At 47.9% G+C, this 20,298-nt stretch overlaps 1 protein-coding gene across 1 annotated transcript in view; it reads right to left on the bottom strand.

Moving 5' to 3' along the window:
* Nucleotides 1-7,395, bottom strand: part of LOC149324775 (membrane metallo-endopeptidase-like 1) — a 30,971-nt gene extending 23,576 nt beyond the window's left edge. Inside the window, exons 1-2 of the mRNA XM_089565278.1 lie at nucleotides 7,351-7,395; nucleotides 852-1,039 (exon numbers count right to left, since the gene is read on the bottom strand). Of these exons, the coding sequence (XP_089421404.1) occupies nucleotides 852-1,039; nucleotides 7,351-7,395 (233 nt within the window). The remainder of the gene's footprint in view (nucleotides 1-851; nucleotides 1,040-7,350) is intronic.
* Between the last annotated feature and the right edge of the window lie 12,903 nt (nucleotides 7,396-20,298).

The following is a 20,298-nucleotide window of genomic DNA, read 5'->3' as shown; positions in this document are numbered from 1 at the left end:
TCCACTCGATTACCATACGCAAATACTGTTGCGTAACGGCAAGCCGATGAAGAGAGAACGACAGGAAAGACAGTTATGCCACAATTTAATGGCCGTGGGTCTAGAACGGGCTCTCCGTGCCGCGCCACTGCCCACTTTGTCGTCTTCTAGTCCGTGGACACTACCGGGTGTCACCTACCGATCGTCGAGATCGCGCTATCTCGAAGAATGGCAGTCACGACGAAACAGAAGTGACGATGGTCGTGACACGAGGAAGAAATCCCCCACCGTGGGTATGTGCCATTAAGCCTTAGGACATCATCATCATCAACAGAGAAGAGGAGAAGATGATGGGCTTGCCGTCGTGATTAAAGAGATGAGATGATCGGATGAGCACTGGCCCACAAAGCTTCCGGCACACAGGCAACCTTGAGCCGAAGGCCGAGGAGCATGGGCGCACCAAACGGCATGGGCGGAGCGACTGTGTGCTCATGTGTCTTGGATCGGTTGGGTCGCTTGGCGCCCGATCAGTAGGATCATTTTCGTCGTGTCTTGTGGTAGGGGCGGTGGACGGGTCCAGGGCAAACGACGAGGTCGGCTCTGATCAGGCGGGGTGGGGCACAGCCGAGCGGTGCGGACCAGGAACACAAGGCTGACGACCACGGCAGACACAGCACATCGAAGCTCCAGGACAAGCATGGCACTGATTACCCCACACGTCCCACCAAATGTTACGCGATGGCAAGGGGATGAAGAGTGAACGACATGAAAGGTGGCTATGGCACGATTTAGTTGCGGTGGGCCTAGGGCGAGGGCTCCGTGCCGCTCAACTGTCCATGGCAATGCAATCAGCCAACTTAGCTACTGCTTACCTGTGGAACCTGCAGGACATGGTTTCACAGTGCGTATGTGCCCTTGCAGGTACCCAGGGGAATAGGAGCAGGAAGATCACAGCCGCACCGACCAGGATGGCAAAAACAAGCATAATCGGGAACCCCGTCGCCTGCAGTGACTCCGAGCGGAGCAGCCGACTGGAACGACTAGAACCGGCCGTGCGCTCCTGCGAGAAGCATGTTGGCAAATTTGGCGATCTAATGGTACCACCGATTAAGCAAATCCGAAAGTTGGGCCAGTTGCTGAACGTTCATGATGCAAAATAGAGCGCAACAGATAAACCAAAGAGGGAGCGGACGAACCAGACAAGGGCTTTGTGCAGACAGGCGTCGTCCTGTCCATCCTTCGATTTTCGTTCGTGATATACATCATGGACCGCAGATGACGCCTCTGTGGTGTGCTACGGTCCCCAGATAGCAGCAGTTATGGGACGTTTAGTTTACATTGTCATTTCAAAGGACAACTTTATCTGATAAAATTTCTCTCATTGATTGCCAGTTATACCATCGTGGGTCATACCTGAGCGCTTGATCAGTATGAGTTTGCTTATTTAGCTTCGCCAAATAATCAATGCAACGCTCGGGAACATTTTCAAGCCTTTTTTCGTCCAGCGTCGGCTTTCAGCACCAGCCCCTAAGCTATCAAACCACTGTGACAACATTTCATGCTACTGACTTCGAATTAAGTGCGTTACTACTAGGGACCTCAATATCTGCTCTGCACTTACCATGCCCTGCCAAGATCGGTTTTCCTTCTTGATTTCAGCCATTAAATTAACGCTAATTGAAGCTCCTCCCCAGCGAAGACGGACTCCCTCAGTGTTATCGTACCACACAAGGCATGGCCACCATGACGAAAGAGGGAGTGCACTGATTTCGGAGCGACGCCACGGCTTATGTTTATCTCCTGCTGTCCATGTCATATTTAGTCCTAACAGCAGAGGCACGAATTATTTCCTTCTTCTCGCCAAGACTGTGTGGCATACATGGATGCCAAGCGTGTCGACAGAGCAAGGCGCTTCCCCCGCCGCCGAGAAGACGCAGCTGGTGGTCACAGGCAGCGGAGGCACTGCCGAGCACACTTGGCAATAAGGGTTGTTTACTAACAACGCCTTACGAACAACTTCTTAATCCAGCGAAATACCGTCTATGTGTATGTCGACACAGCGCTCGCAAATGAATCGTATGAAAACCATCGCACATAAGGTGGTTGAACGATCGTTCGATTGTAATCAGCAAATTTTGGGCCTCCGGATATTGTAACCACATGCCAGCATGAAGCTTAGGAGGTATAGTGGATATTACAATCAGTTTTTCTGTGTGTCTCCTGTGCTGGACGGCTCCACTGTTCCGACTGATAGACTGGCGCTCCTGGCGGCACATGTATGCAGATTTGGTGCGGCTATTCAGCTAGGTTCTTAGAGCGACAGCTCTAATCCTCGAGGTGCAACTCGCGACTTCGATGTGGTTGAGACACTGACCTTCAGCGCCGCACAACTTGACACCGAACTTAACTGCCATTGTGGTATGGCCCTAGCTAGAGCAGTGTGACCACGTGATCATATGAACATGACCACTAGGTACCTGACCTTGACATTCGATTTCCGAGAACGGGGACCATGCTTAACACAGCTTTCGCTCGTGTAACTAGGTTGAAGCCGTGTTCAATCCAAGCCGTTTTCGACGAAGGTAAAACTGCGATCGGGTGTGATCGCCACAGATCTCGATCGGCGCTGCCGAGTCCGACGTCCATGAATGAATTAGACAAACGAAACATCGCAGGCGCCTTACTGCTGTTATTGACCGAACGTAAAAAAGTGTGTCACACGTAGTGATCGCGCGCAACATACTCGAATTGGATCGAAGAAAGCTACATAAAAGGAATGGTTATTAAGGCGGAAGCCTTTAATGCCTCATACTCTCGTGACCAAGGAATGTTCGCAAATGTGTCCGCGTTTCGGCGCCACTGCTTAAAAAAGAACTGTGTCGAGGCTGGGAAGCACACCAGGGCCTTTGGTATTTGAAGCGCAGACGCTACCACTGCGCCGCGAACACTCATGCCTTAAGCATGAATACAGGCGCATGCAGTGAATGCATGGGTTTCATAAATAAAATACAGGAACTAACAAACTAAAAATCAGAGAAGACCCCAAAATAAAAAAATAAAATGACAGAAATGAAATATGAAAAATAAAAAGAGTGCGTTAGGAAACGCTTTTTTCTCCGGGTTTATCGATCATCTGATTAGTCAATAGTGAAACATAGGAGACCAATTTTTAGAACTTCCCCGTGATTACCTAATTTTGTTAGTGCACGTGTAAAGATTTGGTGTGCGGGCACAACTTGACAATAATCCCCCTGGCTGTCAATTATAACATGCCATGACACCGCATTTCACAAATATTTTCACTGCCTTTTCCGAATAATTTCCTTTGTCACGTTCCGCGCAATCGATTTTGAACTTCGTGAGAATTACCCCACACCTTATTGAAGAACTTAATCGAAGACCCTTAATTGGAGAAGTAATTAGTCTTACTCATACCTTCCAGGTAAAAAGCCAAAGTGTTCCTCAAGAGTACATTTCGTTTTGTGTTATTATATTGTTCTTTTTTTTCAAACTTTTTTTTAAGTATTGCCAAACGGATGAGCAGGCCTAAACATAACACACTAAGAACGCTGCGAGGCACGCTATCGTTCTGAAAATAGAGGCAAGAAACGCCACTTTGCGTTTGGAATGTACAGCGCACCGCACGCAGGCAATGGCATTTAATTTTTCCAGCTGTGAGCCATGAAAAGCAACGCTAAAATTCGGCTAAGCGACTAGGAGGTTCGCGATCATGCCCAAGATTAGAGCCGGCCTCAAAGTTTGTTTGTGTAAGCAAAAACTCCTGCTCACTAAAAGATTGCCTCGCTAAAACTACAGCAACTTTGGGATACCTTTGCCACCAAGAATTCATTGGAAGGTGCAGTATGTTGAAAGGAGACCAGATTGGATTTGCCTTTTCCATAGATGTTGAAGATCTTTTTTATTATATACCACATAAGGACCTGTTTATTGCTGTCATACAGTGCATTGAAGCAAACGGTACTATCGCCTTCCAGAATACATCCGGCTTAAGCGTAGATAACTTCATGTCACTTTTAGAATTTTATATCAACGCTTATCGAGTTTGACAACCGGCGCTATCTACAGCGCCAGGGCATTTGCATCAGATAATTGTCGATCCAGTTTTCTGCAACATTTTTTTTTGCATCATTCGACAACGGTTTGGCTTCACTAACTGACGAAGGCAATGTCCTGAAGATTTTGACATGTAGACGATTTTTTAGTAAATTTAAAGAAAAGTGACCAAGGCCGGTATGAGTAAATTGCGCTGAATATTGTAGAACAATTTGTGCAACATGGAAAAAGATTCTCTTGTACGTACGAGTTACCTGTGCTTAACCGCCTCCTGTTCTTGGACCTGAACATCATGCTCGGAGAAAAGTGTGTATGCTGGTGCTACCGCCATAGAGCCAAGAAAGATTTCTTGCCTTTTGATTCGGCCCAGTCAAAAACTGTTAACAGGGCTATTGCCACCCTTTCTCTTGTTAAGTCGTGCCCTCACATGTTGCAAGAGAGTCTTCGAGGTGAGGTAGCCAGGCTGCGAAAAGCAGGGTTCCCTGATCACGTGTTGCCAGCTGTGGCCGAAGCACTCCTACAGAAATTCAAGGGTAGGCAGAAAAAGATACGCAGAAAACAAAGACCCGGGAACGCCAAACCAGTGGTTATGCCGTACATCCACAACGTCTCCCATAACCTAAAAAGGGTAGGCAACAAGTACGGCGTTCCGATGGTGTTCTCTCCGCCTTGTAAACTGGTCAAGATGTGTCCTAAAGTCAGCAGTAGTAGCCCTGCAACATCCGGCTGTGGAAAAAAACACGCTAAGCCGGTGTGCCACGGGTGTGGTCTGCGAGATCTCCCTTTCTTGAGGCGAAGTGTACGTTGGCCAGACAGGGCGTTGTGTTAACGAACGTGCCAGTGAACATGAACGAAGTTTGGGAAATGCATCAGACTCATGCCTGATTCTACCCGCCCATTGGATCAGAACTGTGAACCACGGCTTAACGTGGTGATGGTGTGATACTTTTATTAGAACAACCTTTCTATTAGGCGTTCAGTATGCCCTGGGCCAAGGCGACGAGGGCCTATTGCAGCTTCAGATCCAGGGAGTCGAGCCAGATGGGCCACGTTGGGGGTGGGGGGAAAGGATAGGCAGGGGACTGGAAGGCTGCGTTGCACTGTGTAAGGCAGTGTTCTATGTCTGCATATGTGTGTGGACAGTTTGGGCACTGAGGTGTGGAAGTGTACCGGTATAGGTAAAGTTTGGCTGGTGTATGTAGGAGATTAAACTGTATTCGGCGAAGAATGTGAGCTTCACGGATCGATAAGGATGGGTGCGGTGGTGGTAAATCAGCTAAACCCAATTTTTGCTGCGCGTAGTATTCGTCGACAGTGCGTTTGTAAGCCCTGACCGCCTGCTCCGTCGGTGGGCTCGTCCATGGGATCCCCGGCGTCCGGTGTATAGTTTCGCAGGCAAGCTGGTGAGCCAGCTCATTGCCGGGGATGCCCATGTGACGAGGGATCCACCGGAGGGTCACCGGTAGTGGGTTTAATGCTAAGAGGGCGGCATCTAAGGCCGATCGGGTAGGGAAAGGGAGGGCTCTTTCATGGAAGGCACGCAGATCTGCCTGCGAATCTGTATAGACAACGTATTGGGGGCGGGGGGTAGGGTGACAAAGTGTGTGATGGCATCGGCGATCCCAGGTATTTCTAGGGCGAGCGTGGAGGGTGGGGAGGTGTATGGACCGCTTGTGTGAGTGCTGGTTGTAGAGATGGAAGGGTGGAGGAAGAAGGCTGGTGTAGAGCCCGCGGTTTCCGTGAGACAGGCGTCTGTGTAGGCCACCGCCGTAGCTTCCTAAGGTGGCTTGTGGTTGTATGCGTATGCTTGGCGGCGGCCTGCGTGTGTGTGTGCGGACATGTTGCGGGGAATGGGTGCGAGGCGGAGGTTATGGGATGGATCGGAGACTGCGGTGGGCGTGGGAAAGAGATGGGGGCGTAGGAAGTCTGGGAAAGTATCCACCGTCCAGCTCATGTGCTCGACAGGCGGATGATTTGTCTCTCCCGGTGCTGGTTATTCAAGGGTAGGCAGAAAAAGACACGCAGAAAAGAAAGACCCGGGAACGCCAAACCAGTGGTTATGCCATACATCCACAAAGTGTCCCATAACCTAAAAAGGGTAGGCAAGAAGTACGGCGTTCCGATGATGTTCTCTGCGCCTTGTAAACTGTCCAAGATGTGCCCTAAAGTCAGAAGTAGTAGCCCTTCAACATCCGGCTGTGGGAAAAAACACGCTAAGCCCTTTGTGTCCAGTGTGCGACGGGTGTGGTCTGTGAGATCCCCCTTTCTTGTGGCAAAGTGTACGTTGTCCAGACAGGGTGTTGTGTTAACGAACGTGCCAGGGAACATGAACGAAGTTTGGGAAATGCATCAGACTCATGCCTGAATCTACCCGCCCATTGCCGTTCTTGCAAGGATCTAAACGATCAGAACTGTGAGCCACGGCTTAACAAAATCAAAATTCTAACCTGGAGCAAAGATAGATTAGCTCGGGAATTATCCGAAGCATTTTTTTATCAGGCAAGATGCGACATGTGTGTCAGCACGGCTTCTGTCTTCCTGCATGTCAGAGAATTCAGATTGCTTGAAAATAAGGGCCGAAATGCATTCTGCTCGCCTTAATCTACCTTGCTCTCATCTTTCAGAAGAAAAAAAAAGCGACCTCACTTTACTCTTGCCCCCGTCCCGTTTTCTTGGCCTTTCCTTCTGTGGTCAGTCGCAGATGCGCATGCGCTCACAGTCGTGTTTTCCTCTATGTTGTACGAAAAACGTGTTGAATAAACATAGTTCGCGCCCGTCCTGTCATGTCCTCTGTGTATTCGTCCTAAAAGTTAGCGCTGCCTAAATTTGAACGAAAGAAAACTACAGCACCTTCTGATTATGTGCACATAATTTCTTGAAGGAGCACGCTTACACAGACCCGCAATTTTAAGCCATCTCGAAGGATGCACGCAAGCCCAAGCATAAGGCCGGAGAAGGCAGCATTTCGGGAGCAACTTTTGGCGCCACCTGTTGCGGCTCGCTTTCACTTCCGAAAAGTCACGCGACATTTCCGCGCACATGCACTGCAGTGGGAGGACCCGCATTGACCAGGTCCCTAACTCATAATGCTGGCTGAAAGTTTGAATTTTTTTCCAGGCTACTAATGACGACGGCACATGTAATAATTCAAGCCTTACGTGGGCACTATAGCTGATGCCTTACACCATACACAATGCACGGGTCATTAGCAGTCCTATTACACAGGGAAAGCGCACCAGAAATCTTTAGGTACGGCGACTTGAGTGCGTATTTCAGAGCAAACCCGCTGCCACTCACCGTGAGAACCGACTGTTCCGAGTGGGCCTTGAGCATCGCGTTCATGGCTTTCAGGGAGTCTCGCTTCTTGCGTCCCGGGGATATCGTCAGCGTCGCTGCACCATGGGTGCCTGAACGAGGCGCCGCTTTCCTGCGCTGTTTGCTGGCCACTGTCTTGGCCTGCGTCCCCGCATTGGAGGCGGAGGCAGATCCGGCTGCAGCTGTGCCCGGCTTCGGCTGTTGGGCTGACCCCTGCAGTGCGTGCAATGGGGCGGTGTGAGCGTATACCAGGGGCAAACACGCAGCACCGTCTTTGTTAAGCGCAACCAGGCAATGGCGTAGAGCTTTCAGCCATATATTCGAGCCTTTGCGGCGCCTGTAAATATCAAACATTCACGAAATGTGCAGGCACGGCTTTCCTTTATATGCCAAAGATTTAGCACTTAATGGATGCATTTAGCGCTCCGCTGTATAGTTTAGATTCCAACCCCATTGCTTCGTTACGGCTAAGACTTTACATCATTCAGGCATCACAGCGATGATGCATTTGAAGCGATTACTGGTATGCCCTCAGCAGCGGACATTGAGGCTGGTGTGTATGTGAACTCCACAACTGTATTCCCTTGAACAGTAAAGTAAGGTTCGCTAACTCCAGCTCCCTGTGGTTAAAACACTCTTCGGCGCATTTAGTCTAGCAAGCTTCTGGAATATCCACGGCGCTTGAATGAAGGGGCCTTAAACTACTTTTATTAACGTCACAGAGTTAAGGACGCTTTTCAGCGAAGGAAACGCTATAGTTTCGTAGCTGCAGTCTTGGGCATTGGCTTTGACGCGTCGAGAAAATCCAGATGGGTCGAAAGGGTCGTGAAGTTACAACCTTATGAGGCAGCGCCGGTAATTCAAACAATCCATAACGGTCACACAGGGTCATGACGTCATTCCACCACTATTAAGTACTGTCTCTAAAGAAAGAGCAGTTGCTCTGGAAAGGAAAGCACTCTAGCCGGGACTTGAACCGCTACCCCTGAACCATTCTGTAACCTATGTTCGACTTGTAAAAGGGAAGCCTTGCTGTCTTGTGGTAAATACAAAATAAGAGAAATAAAGATATAAAACAACATGCAATAAAGAACAGTTTTCGCGTTTAAAAAGTGATATGTAAAAAGGACACTAGGCCGCTCAATGCAGCCATTAACACTAAAGCGTGATACCTCAGGGCGCAGAGTTCAAGTGCCCTCCTAATTTTAAATAAGTTTTGTTTTACTTTCTCTCACCCTAGTTCTGTGGATTAGCACTAGAATAACGAACATATCAACGACTGAAGAACCTTTCACGGTAATACGGCGGTTGTCGGAAGCCGCTCTTAGTCGATGGCCATCTTTCTCACCTGTCTAAACGGAATGTTCTTTACTCTGCTGTGGCACGCCGTCAGCGTGGCAGTGACAGATGGTTTTGAGCAAGTGACCATTCCCTGATTCTAGTGCCCTGGTGCGAGGGAGGAACTACTACTCTGTACGCTCCTTTTGCAAAGCAAAACAATGGGATGAGCTGCGAGGACAAGAAAGCTGAACATCATTGCACTTGTGCAATTTGGAAAGCAAAGCACAAGAAACAGGTGCGGTATAATTCCGTAGGAGAAGCATCGCAAAGCAGTATTCTTGCACTCCTCAAACTCGTCAGCGAGTTGATCACACAGGATGATAAAACAGCAAAACGGCGAAAGCACAGCGAGGTGTCAAGTCTTCTTAGGATCGGTCTTTTTGCCGTTCAGCTTCTTCACCATCACACATTCCGAAGCTCATTGTAAGTCCACATATTGGAATAAAACACAGGAACCCCTTCTTTTATAAGTAAACCTCAAATACATCTTACAGACGATTGAATAACGGCTTGAGACACACAGCTATTTCTGCAACAATATCATGCAAACTTCTGAATAGTTTCCCTTTCCGAAATATTGCCGCAGAAGCTGGCCCATCCGTCAGTTATTTTATTAGTCTGTTTCCACCTCTCTGTTGCCGTAGAAGCGCTTAGTGAAGCATCTCCTCTAGCGGTGAGTTTCTACACTAGTTTTTTGAACCTGAAAGCTTTTCTTCACTCTCAGTTCCATGAAATTTCTTACCAATCTTCGGGAAATGGGGATACACGGAAACTGCATTATTCGAAATTGACATCGAAGGACTGCCATCCTGTGCATTCAGTCTTCTGCGGAAATGCTATAAAGATATACAAAAATAATTTGTGCATACTTGTCCTCCTTGGCAATTATAGAGGCAGCTGGAGAATGAAATTTAGCAGCCAACATTACTTTCACAGCGGTAACATATTAAAAAGGTAGGGCAGAGCACATTAAGCAAAACACGCCTCAAAAATTCACTGCGATCAACCGCGTATCTTTCATGGAAAAACGTGTTGACGAACTCAAAGCATTCACTTTTATAGTTAAGAATAGACGCGTCTGCTCCAACGCAGGCTTACTATTTCAGCTAAGACCGCAGTACAGTAGGAGGAACAAAACATGCGAACTAGTACTCAAGACTACTAGCTGTTACGAACTCGGCGCCAAAATTCGCAATGCTGCCATCGTTCGGCGTACCTTTGAGGCCGCGGCGAGGGTTGACGCATCCGGGCGAAGCTTAGAAGGAACAGCCGAGTGATCGGCCTCAGGAACAGGGGCCGCGTCCTTCTCCGCTTTCACGCCGGAATGACCAGAAGGCGTAGCAGGCTCCGGTGCGGTCTTTGCTGACGTCGAAACGACTCGCTCTGCGCCGGACTTTCGGCCGCCATCGCCGGGTTCTCTGGTACGGCGCTTCCGCTTGCGACCACCGTGCGAGTGTGATCTCTGCGCCGCCGGCTCAGACTTGGGCTCGGTGAGGACATCTGAGGCTGGGGCGGGTGCAGCCGCGGAAGTCGCGACGTTGTCGCCCTGTACCGCGGAGCAGACGCCGGCGGGACAGGCCTCGGTTGTCGCTGGCTGATCTGCGGCCCCTGACGACATGGGACAATGTTGTATAGACTCTCTGGGGTATCGCAGATCAAGAGATCGATTAGAGACAGTGGCGACCAAGACCTACTGAACTACAGACCTGCACATTTGGCACTGCTCCAGCGCGCATGTTCTAGTTCATGCCTTTTGCCGCTAGGAAACGGCACCTACGGGAAGCGTGGCGCTACATTATACCTGTTGAACAAGATGGCGCTTATCATAATTTTACTTCATGAATGTAATAGTTTTATCAGCTGTCTATGTTTTAAGTATTCATCCATCCATGTTATTTTGCAGAAGCGCCCAATTTGCGTATGCTCGGCGTTTCTTTTTTTTTTTTTTGCGCGTTGCTTTCTTTTTGTCGACCAGAGGGCGGCGGGAGCGGCGTAATCGCGCCTTTTTCAAATCCTGGGCGCTGCACTTGGCCTTGAGAGTGTCGGCATGCTAGCATGCACTTTCTGTTAGCGCTAGTGCTCGTACAGGAACTTCTTAAAAAACAGAAGCTTACACATATTAACGGTACAATAAAATACGAGCATCCACGAGTCGCAAACATATATGTGGCAGACGACAACTGAGTAGGAGGTTTGGCAGACGGTAGCGTGCCGCAAAATATCTGCAGTTTGGTGCTTGGTGCGACAGTTGTCGATGCACTGGTTGTAGATCTTTGTGCGACATTAGGATACGTTGCGAACGGGTGTATTTTTCTTGTTTTCGTCTTGGAAAAGACTGCTGCATGGCGTAAAGCGATCGTAAAGCCTGTAGAATGGTTTACTGCTGCGTACCATTCTGCAAATCAGAGCAAAAAAAAGCACCTGGCGTAAGCTTTCATGAGTTTCCTGTCACGAGCGTGCGGAAGGAATGGATCCAAGCTGTTGCGAGGAAAGGTGAGACCTTTTCAGATCTCGCTCACTTTCAGCTAGACGACAACGTAACGAGGTAGGCAATTTACAATTTGAAATTTTGCAGCTATATCGGAATAAAACACAACATAATATGTGGTGAAATAAATGAATCCAATTGAATTGAATTGAATAATATGTGCAAGAGGTGATGCATGGTTTGTTGAGAAACTTGTGGAGCATATTTTGAAGAAAAGGAAAGTAAACCATCAAACGCAAAACATGAGAGAGCCTGCATGTATACCTGTTTTCTAAGCACAATAAAGTATCGTTTCGTTCTTTACGCTGTAACTTGTTCCACTTATACGCGCAAATATTAGCAGGCAGGAAAATACTAGTGGTAATGGGCACCGCAGACAACAGCTGCAGTGTGCGCGGCAATTTATCTTTTGGTTTCACTTTTCCATTTCGTTCTTCTGTAAGGCCCGGAAAATCAACTCTGGCAGCCAAGTGACCGATCAAAAGTATGTAGCCTTCACTTCACGCCTGACGATTATAGGCCAGGCTTGAAGCGACGGCGGCTGAAACCGGATGCAGTACCTTCAGTGTTTCTGCGCGACTCTGGCCATATGATGCCAACCGGGAGGAAAGCGTCACTGCATTGCAGAAATGCGGTGGGAGGAAGCCCAGCTCCAAACAAGGAAATGTGAGCCAATATGCCAGAAGCTATAATTATTCATTTGACCCCTGCCCTCACATACAACGCATAGATATTGAAATTCGGTTCTCTTTTTCGTTTCATAGGAAGGAAACACAGCCTGTTGCACCGTATTCACCCCGTCCATCGGCACAACAGGAAGCACGAACAACTGGGATCCACGATTCGACCTCACCAACGGCGAGTTATGAGCCTGCTCTAACAGGGCCCTCTTGTTCATCAAAAAGCGACACAGCAAGACCGAGAAGCTTCAAACGCTCAGTCTCGTCGCAAACAAACCTGACCTCGAAAAAGATGCGGCTCGCAACAGTGGCCACAAAGACACTAAAGCGCAAGACGCAGAGACTTGTAAAAACGAATCGTGCCTTGAAGTCGCAGGTTTTTGATCTGAAGAAAAAAGCATCCAAAGTCGGCGCGTGCTCACAGCTTGCTGGTGCTGAAATACTTCAGGTACTATTAACTACAATGGAATCGCTTTCTTCTTCTTGAGGGTGTGGGTTGGCGCATTAAATATTTGCAAAAATTTCCATTGTTTTTCAGGAGAAGCTGCATGAAAATAACTCGAAAGCACTTTTTCTCAAAGAACAGCTCTACTGTCTGACCAAGAAACATCACCACTGGTCAGAGGAAACAATCAGACAAGCTGTACTATGGCATTCCAAATCACCGTGCGGTTATGAAATGATACGGGAGTCAGGGTGCCTGACTCTTCCGAGTCGCACCACTCTAAAAAGGTACATCGGGCCGTGCAACGGAGAGGTGGTGTCTTCATTAATGAAGCAGCGGTTGCACCAGGAAGCTGCGCATCTGACTGAGCGGGTAAGTTCAGAAAGAGTACGCTTTTCGTAACGCACTTATTTGCGGTTATCCCCGACATCTAAAAAATTTGTTGCGTGTGTATATATATATATATGCGTGTGTGTGTGTGCGCGCATGTGTGTTTGTGCGTGCGTGCGTGCGCGCGAGACGGAAGCAAACAGTCATTTATTATGTCACAATTCGAGCACCTCTCTTTCCTTTCACTTGTATGATATATATGTACTTTTTCAGGAAAAAATGGGCTCCCTTGTACTTGACGAAATGTCTCTAAAGCAGTGTGCAAGCTATCAGAAGCAAGGAGACGCCGTTCATGGACTTGTCGAAATGGGAGGCCTCGAGAGCGAAGTAGGTCTGGAGAATGAGCTGGCCACGCACCTTCTTGCCTTCGTCTTCGTCGGCCTCTCTACGCACTACACGTGAGCTATGCCAACGTTTACGTATATGTATAATTAACGAGTATGTAAATCGTGTTTGCGTTCTGGGCTATTCTAACCTGGCATACGTGTGTGACATTTTTTCAGCCTACCAGTAGGGTACTACTTTACCCAATCGATAAAAGGAGAGGAACTGCACCACCTGACAATGAAAGTAATGAAGTCCGTAGAGGAGGCTGGATTCCAAGTAGTGCGCCTAGTAGCCGACAACCATGCCGCCAACTGCAAGATGTTCTCCATACTAAGCAATGGCAAAATAAGCCCGGAGGTGCCGTAAGTGTACTTGAGCGCAATTCCTTTCATATACACTTCACCTATATAGTGTACACAGCTGCGTGCACTGGCCTTATCGAGGGAACACTGTGGGCGTCGGAGTAGTGCTAGAATTTGGGAAACTCGGTTATTGTATAGCATGCATGATCACCCGTTCGTTAGACGAGCTGCCCGTTAGGAAAAGAACGGTTCATACTTTTAAATACGCACATTTCGTAAGCGCCGTTAACGCTCCGTGTGCTCTTCGATGTTAACCTCCCGAAGATCGGTGCTATACGTTTGTAGAAGCAGAAGCAGCGGGGCACAAGTATATATGCCCTGAAGAGGGGTTTATGGGGATTTGAGCGGCGCCGGCAACGAATACTCGGCCACATATGTAATCGGGAAAACAGTGGGGCGAAAGGGAGGGTTACATGAAAAGCAGTTCTCAGCTCGAGCGTCAGTATACAGGCCGCCCCCAGGAGCCTCGGCGTCGTTGGCGTCGGCACTTTCGTTGTCTTCATTCCAGCGCCGGCGTACAGTTCTTTTGCTTGCATTAGCTGGAAGAATGAGATATGGCTTTTTTTTTAATTATCTTGTGCTTATTGACGCTTTCCCTCTTCTTTCTTTTTTTGCAGACATCCTATGAACAGTGGGCGAAAGTTGTTTCTAGCATTTGATCACTGCCACATTCTGAAAAACCTGCGAAACCAGCTACTCGCCGCGAACCGAACCCTATGCAACGGGGATCAACACTACAGCCCTAAATATCTTAGAGAGCTGCTCAAAATTACCGAAAGGCAGCCTTCTTTCAAATTAGTGAGATTCCTCACACGGAAACATGTCTTTCCCACGACTTTCGAGAAAATGAATGTCAAGAGGGCTCTTGACATATTTTCTCCGCAGGCAAGTATACCAATGGTATTTAAACCAAGAGAAAAAAGAACAGAAAATCAATGGCGCATGCTGTTCAACGTGCCTCGCAATTTTTTCCTTTTTTTTAGGTTACAGCCGTCCTTCGGTATCTACAACAACACGGACAAAGATTTGGGGTGATTGGCTTCGAGGACAGTCTTCCAACCATACAACTGATGGAACTCATTTTCAAATGGTTCACCATCCACAATGTGCGAAGCACGACATTTTACATCGTGAGCAGAGATCCGAACAGGATGCCATTCAGCTCTCCTGACGATGATAGGTATATAGTCTATCATATCTTTTGGCCGCGTGGTTTGACATTATTACTGATGTCTATTCCAGGTTGTCCTGGCTGGAGAACGACTTCCTTCCCTTCTTTGCGGCTTGGAAGGAAGCAGCACCCCACAAGAGTGCATTCTTGTCTCTTGAGACCTATGAAGCGCTGCAGGTGACGACGATGTCAACAGTTTTGTGCACCAGATACCTCATCCAATCTGGCTTCGTCTATGTTTTGACGTCAAAATTTTCTAGCGATCCTGTGGAAGCCCTGTTTTCTGCTATCCGGCGCATGAACGGCTGCAATGACCAGACAGATGCTCGTGCCGCACTTTCGTCCTTGCAGAAAATGCTGGTTATGGGTGTCGTTCAGTCATCAGCAAGCGGCAATACAGGGAAAGTTGTGGCCCCTCTGGGCTCCATTCAGAGGCTTTCGGGCTACCAGGCGCCACATATGCTACCAGCAGGGACTGGCAGGCGACAAGAGCCGCCACAGGAGTCATCTATCGCCATGGCCAGCGGTGGCGGACACAGTGACGCCGGATCTGCCGCAGAAGGAGGAATCACGACGCGTGCCGAAATGGAACGGGTTTTGCAGCCACACCTTGCTGCTTTGAGGACCTCGAATGGTGAACGTTTCCGTTTGCAGCAATGCTAAGCATCTTGTTTTTGACACCACCTTTCAAGTGGATATAATTACCGATGCATGATAGAGGAAGAACATGGCTGGCAGTTCAGCATCGCTCAGCACGAAATATTTTGCGAAAGCGCAGTTTTAGCAGGTGCACACCACCGTCACGTATACCTCAAAGCACGATTCAGGTTTCCACTGACCCAGCGGGCCGGTTATGCGCTTTTCCTTTACTCAATGTCACCAGAGTCTAAAACCTGCCCTGGTTTAGAGAAAAAGGAAAGGCGAATTACACTAAAGCCCGCATTACACCCATTTGCTTACCGAATCTGGCTGAGGCTTCATTTTTCCGCGTGAGGCACATATGGTCGAAATCTCCAGGGAAGGCTAAATGCATATGCTTTCGTACTAAACCGCAACAATAAGAACAAAAAAAACATTCATAGATAGAGATTCACCGTTTGTAAATGTCTGCGTTCCTAGACAGCTATTTGTGTGGAAGTGTATATTTATTATTAACTCATCGTGACACATGCACGGCAAAAATTTCGCGCAAATAAAATTACATTACAGAAAAAGCGATCTGCAGTAGTAACACAACCAGAATGATGATTAAAATTCAGGGGGGCGCTTTGTTCACCTAAAGTGCAGTGGACATCTGAACCTCGCAGTAAGGGAGGGGAAGATGATGGGAGTGAACGAAGACACCGTATTCACTAGACGCGCCTTTGTTCATTCCAAACCATCGACAAAAAAAAAAAAGCTGGCATGGCGGAGTGGTTAGCATGCTCGTCTCGCACTCCGGAGACCGGGGTTCGATTCTCGAACTCGACCAATTTCCTACTCGGTTTTATTCTGGTCTGAGTAGAAAGGTTAATTAGGCTAATTGGTTAATTAAGCAATTAACTAAACTCAGTCCAACTTACATGGAGCATCACTATACGATCCCTTTAAACGGTTGCATGGTTACCAGCCAAAGTACAATTGGCCCCGTTTGAAATTCGCGCACTGTGCCGTCACGACCATTTCGACCAATTGAAAAGCGTGACATTTCTGTCGACAATTCCTGCTTCCGGCCGCCGCGGTGGCTCAGTGGCTATGGTGCTCGGCTGCTGTCCCGAAAGACGCGGGTTCGATCCCGGCCGCGGCGGTTGAATTTCTTTGGAGGAGAAATTCGAGGCCCGTGTACTGTGCGATGTCAGTGCACGTTAAAGAACCCCAGGTGGTCGAAATTTCCGGAGCCCTCCACTACGGCGTCTCTCATAGCCTTAGTCGCTTTGGGACGTTAAACCCCATAAACCAAACCAAACCAAACCAAACCAATTCCTGCTTCCAACAATGAGGCATTAAAGGCTTCCGCCTTAAAATTAATTATTAAATCGACCGCTTTTACAACAAGTGCACCTCATTATCGCTTGGTTTGGTTTTGGTATTGAGGAAAGGAAATGACGCAGTATCTGTCTCACTTAATTCTCTCGGTGGACACCCGAACCGCGCCGTAAGGGAAGGGATAAAGGAGGGAGTGAAAGAAGAAAGGGGTGCCGTTTTGGAGGTCTTCCAGAATAATTGAGTGCATGCATTTCAAACGCCTCTTAGTTCTGATCGCACTCTGTCTGCATGTTTATCTGATTGCTGCTGTGCTTGCGTAACAACTCTATGCATGAAAAAAATGCATTGAAGAGCTTTACAAAGAATGCACAGACCTGCGCTGTGTAAAATAATTGCGTTTGTAACTTGCTGTCCATTTTACTTGCCTTAACACAGAAAGCTTAACCTTTCTGTGCGTGTAAACCTCATTTTGTCACCTCATCTCGGCTTCTGGTTTCTTTCTCAGGTGCCCCAATTCCGGGCATTAGGGCCAGCACATTGGGCCTCATAGCAGGATTTTTGGTCAAGGCAGTGGAAGATGCGATCGACTGCCACCAGTGCGTGGAAAACATCAAGGCCCCGCGGTCATCCGGCCCTGCCACAGCCGTAATCTTCAACATTGATCGCGGAGGACTGTCATATCCTAACCTTCAATTCATTTCTTTCGTCTGCGCGTTAGAGCAAGCAGCAGAAGCCTTCGCGCCTTTGTCCATTTCCCTAAAGAAACCTATGTCACTTTTTGTGCAAAGCGTCCTTCCGGCAGCGACTCAGAACAAACTTTTCAGGCACGACGGATCAACCAAACAGCACCTAGAAGCGGTCACACGGCTTGTGCTCGAAAAGTTCAGCAGGCCCTTTTTCGCTAACTACTTAGCCGACAAGACCGCCAAGGAAGGGAGAATGAAAAGAATATCTCATAAGCCAACATCTAGAAAAGTGCTGAAAGTTTAATTAGTCGCACGTCGACGCGGGGACCCAAGCATATCGAATTACGAGGGTCATCCCAAAATTAAGGTCTCCACACCTTTTATCAATCGAAAGAAACGTTTCTTTTAAGCAATTTACAAATCAGTTAAAAGGCAGACCATTCTTCCGCTTTTCCACATAATCGCCGTTGCGGTGTGAGCATTTTCGCAGACGCGGGTGCAGTTTTTTGTGTGCCTATATCATACCAGCTCGCCGCCATACCGTTGAGGGAGCGTTTGACCGCATCTCTCACTTCGTCACCATTGGTGAAGCGCCTTCCAGCGAGATGTTCCCTTAAGTTAGGAAACAAGTGGTAGTCACTTGGTGCCAAGTCCGGACTGTAGGGTGTGTGGCTGATCAGGTCCCAACATGGAGGAAGGAAAGAACTCCATGCGTCCCATCCAAACTGTTGCAGGAGCGCGACGGTTTGGCAGGTAACGTGGGGGCGAGCGTTGTCGTGGAGAAGACTCACGCCCTAGCTTGCTCAGCATTCTTCTGCGATTTTGAATCGCCCGTCTGAGTTTCTTAGGGGTCTCACAATATCTCTCCGCGCTGTGGTGCCTAGAGCCGTGAGGTCTACCACCAATACCCCTTTTCGATCCAAAAACACAGTTGCCATGACTTTGCCGGCAGACTGTGTTCGCTTGAACTTTCGCGGCTTGAGCGGCGAGGAGTGCCGCCACTCACGTGATTCTTGTTTACTCTCAGGTGGGAAGTGGAATGCCCAGGTTTCGTCGCCCGTAAAAATGGAATCCAAAAAGGTCTCCATTTCATCTCCATAACGCCGAAGAAATGCGCGCGAGGAGTCAACGCGTTGCCGTTGATGGTCGTATCTGAGCATTCGCGGAACCCATCTTATGCACTCCTTCCGATATTTCAACTTTGCTGTCAAAATCTTATGAATAGTGCTTCTATAGAAACGCCAGGAACCAAAATGCAGAGTTCGTCGAGTGTGATCCTCCGATCTTGCCGCATCATTTCTTCGACCTTTGCGCCTGTCTCATCAGAAATTAACGGTCTCCGGCGTCTTTCTTCGTCGTGAATTTCAGTGCGACCAGCGGTGAACTCCCTACACCACTTGCGGACGTATTTAATGTCCATGCAAGGCTCTCCGTACACTTCCGTCAACTGGCGATGATTTTCGATTGGTTAAACGCCTTTTGCGTTCAACAATTGAATAACTGCGCGAACTTCGATCGCATCTGGCGGTAGCGGCAGCTCCATTTCAAATGGCTGCCTTGCAAAATTTAACAGTCCCTTTCGCGCTGAGTCATGACTTCTTTGGAAGACGAGGAACAATGAACAGTGTGGCGAGCAGCCACACAAATAGTTTCCCTACGGCCGCAGCCCTTTGAAGGCCTTATACTTTTCGGATTACCCTCGTAATTCATTCTCGTCTCGGAATATAGCGTCGCCGAAGATTTCAGCGGGTACGTATAAGAAAAATAAACCTTCTATATGGGCTTTTCGAAAATTATGATTATATACAAGTCATGAGTATGTTAAGTTTCACCTGCTAAGTTTCACATGTTAAGATTCACATGTGGTAGGCAGCGTGCATCATGGAGGAAAAAAAACTCCTCCATGGCGTGCATAATAAAAACTAATTACACACTATCGCTGGAAATTTTCTCTTTGTGGCTTGGAGATCTAGACACGCCTATATTTCAAGCCCGAGCGACACATAACGCTTTGCGTAAATAACTCGTTCTAAAAATACATACAAAAACTACTTTACGCTCGTATTAAGCGTGTTTTACTCAGAATGATATGTAAGCCTTGTGTGAATAAAGTGTTTAAACAACTGAGTGCCTCACCGCCTTTTATTTTAACGCGGCCGCGATGCCAGCAAGTCACACGCATGCATGCGCGCGAACAGAATATTCACCGCTAGGATTGAAAAAAAAAAAACATACTTGCTTGGTTCATAACTATAGATTTCAAAATAATAAGACAGGACAAATGCACCGAGAGGCAGTGAGAGGAGAAATAATTTGTCGTAGCGCATGTACTCCAAACACGTTGCTTCAAATTCTAAAATTGCATGCGTGAAAGCCAACTGCGCCGTCACACATAGAAAACGATGATGATGATAATGGCAGATGAACAGGTCAACCGAGCGCCCTCAGCGGCCAAAAAGCTAACGAAAGTTGGCGCACATAGAAAACGATGATGATGATAGTAGCAGACGAACAGGTCAACCGAGCGCCCTCAGCGGCCAAAAAGCTAACGAAAGTTGGCGCACGCTGCTCCATAGGACCCCGCCAAATGTGCAGGTCTGTAGTTCAGTAGGTCTTGGTGGCGACAAGGCGAAGAGCGGCTTCTTCTCCAAATCTTCAACTTCTTCTGCACGAGCTTGCATTCCGCGTGCTTTGATGCTTCTTCAATGAAACGCCACTGTTAGTCCATTGAAAATTTTTTGATGGCGAAAACTGAAAATAACGATGCCGTGATTTTTTAGACTTCATTACATTTGTGTAAACGTGGCTAAACAATGAAACCATGTCCACGTCGTTTTTTTGGAGTTGCTGCATTTGTCTTGTGTGCTGGTGACGCCCAGGGGTGTGTTAAGGTTTTGTAGTGGCTTTGATATGGTTACAGCTTATGCTTTATCCACAGATTGAGTAGTAGAAGAGGCAGGTGGTTTAGAATCAAACCAACGCTGGTAAGCACAGGCATATCAGCAGTTAGCTTCAGCTATGTGAAGGGGAAGTTTCTGCTCAAGTTGCTGTATTGGTAGTTGAGAGAGCTTAGAA

This window comes from Amblyomma mixtum, unplaced genomic scaffold (genome assembly GCF_055824585.1).
Source record: "Amblyomma mixtum isolate Tamu unplaced genomic scaffold, ASM5582458v1 scaffold_18, whole genome shotgun sequence".
In the NCBI taxonomy this organism is placed as follows: domain Eukaryota; kingdom Metazoa; phylum Arthropoda; class Arachnida; order Ixodida; family Ixodidae; genus Amblyomma; species Amblyomma mixtum.
Note: the sequence above shows the minus strand (reverse complement) of the source record. Positions and strands in the feature narration are given on the sequence as shown.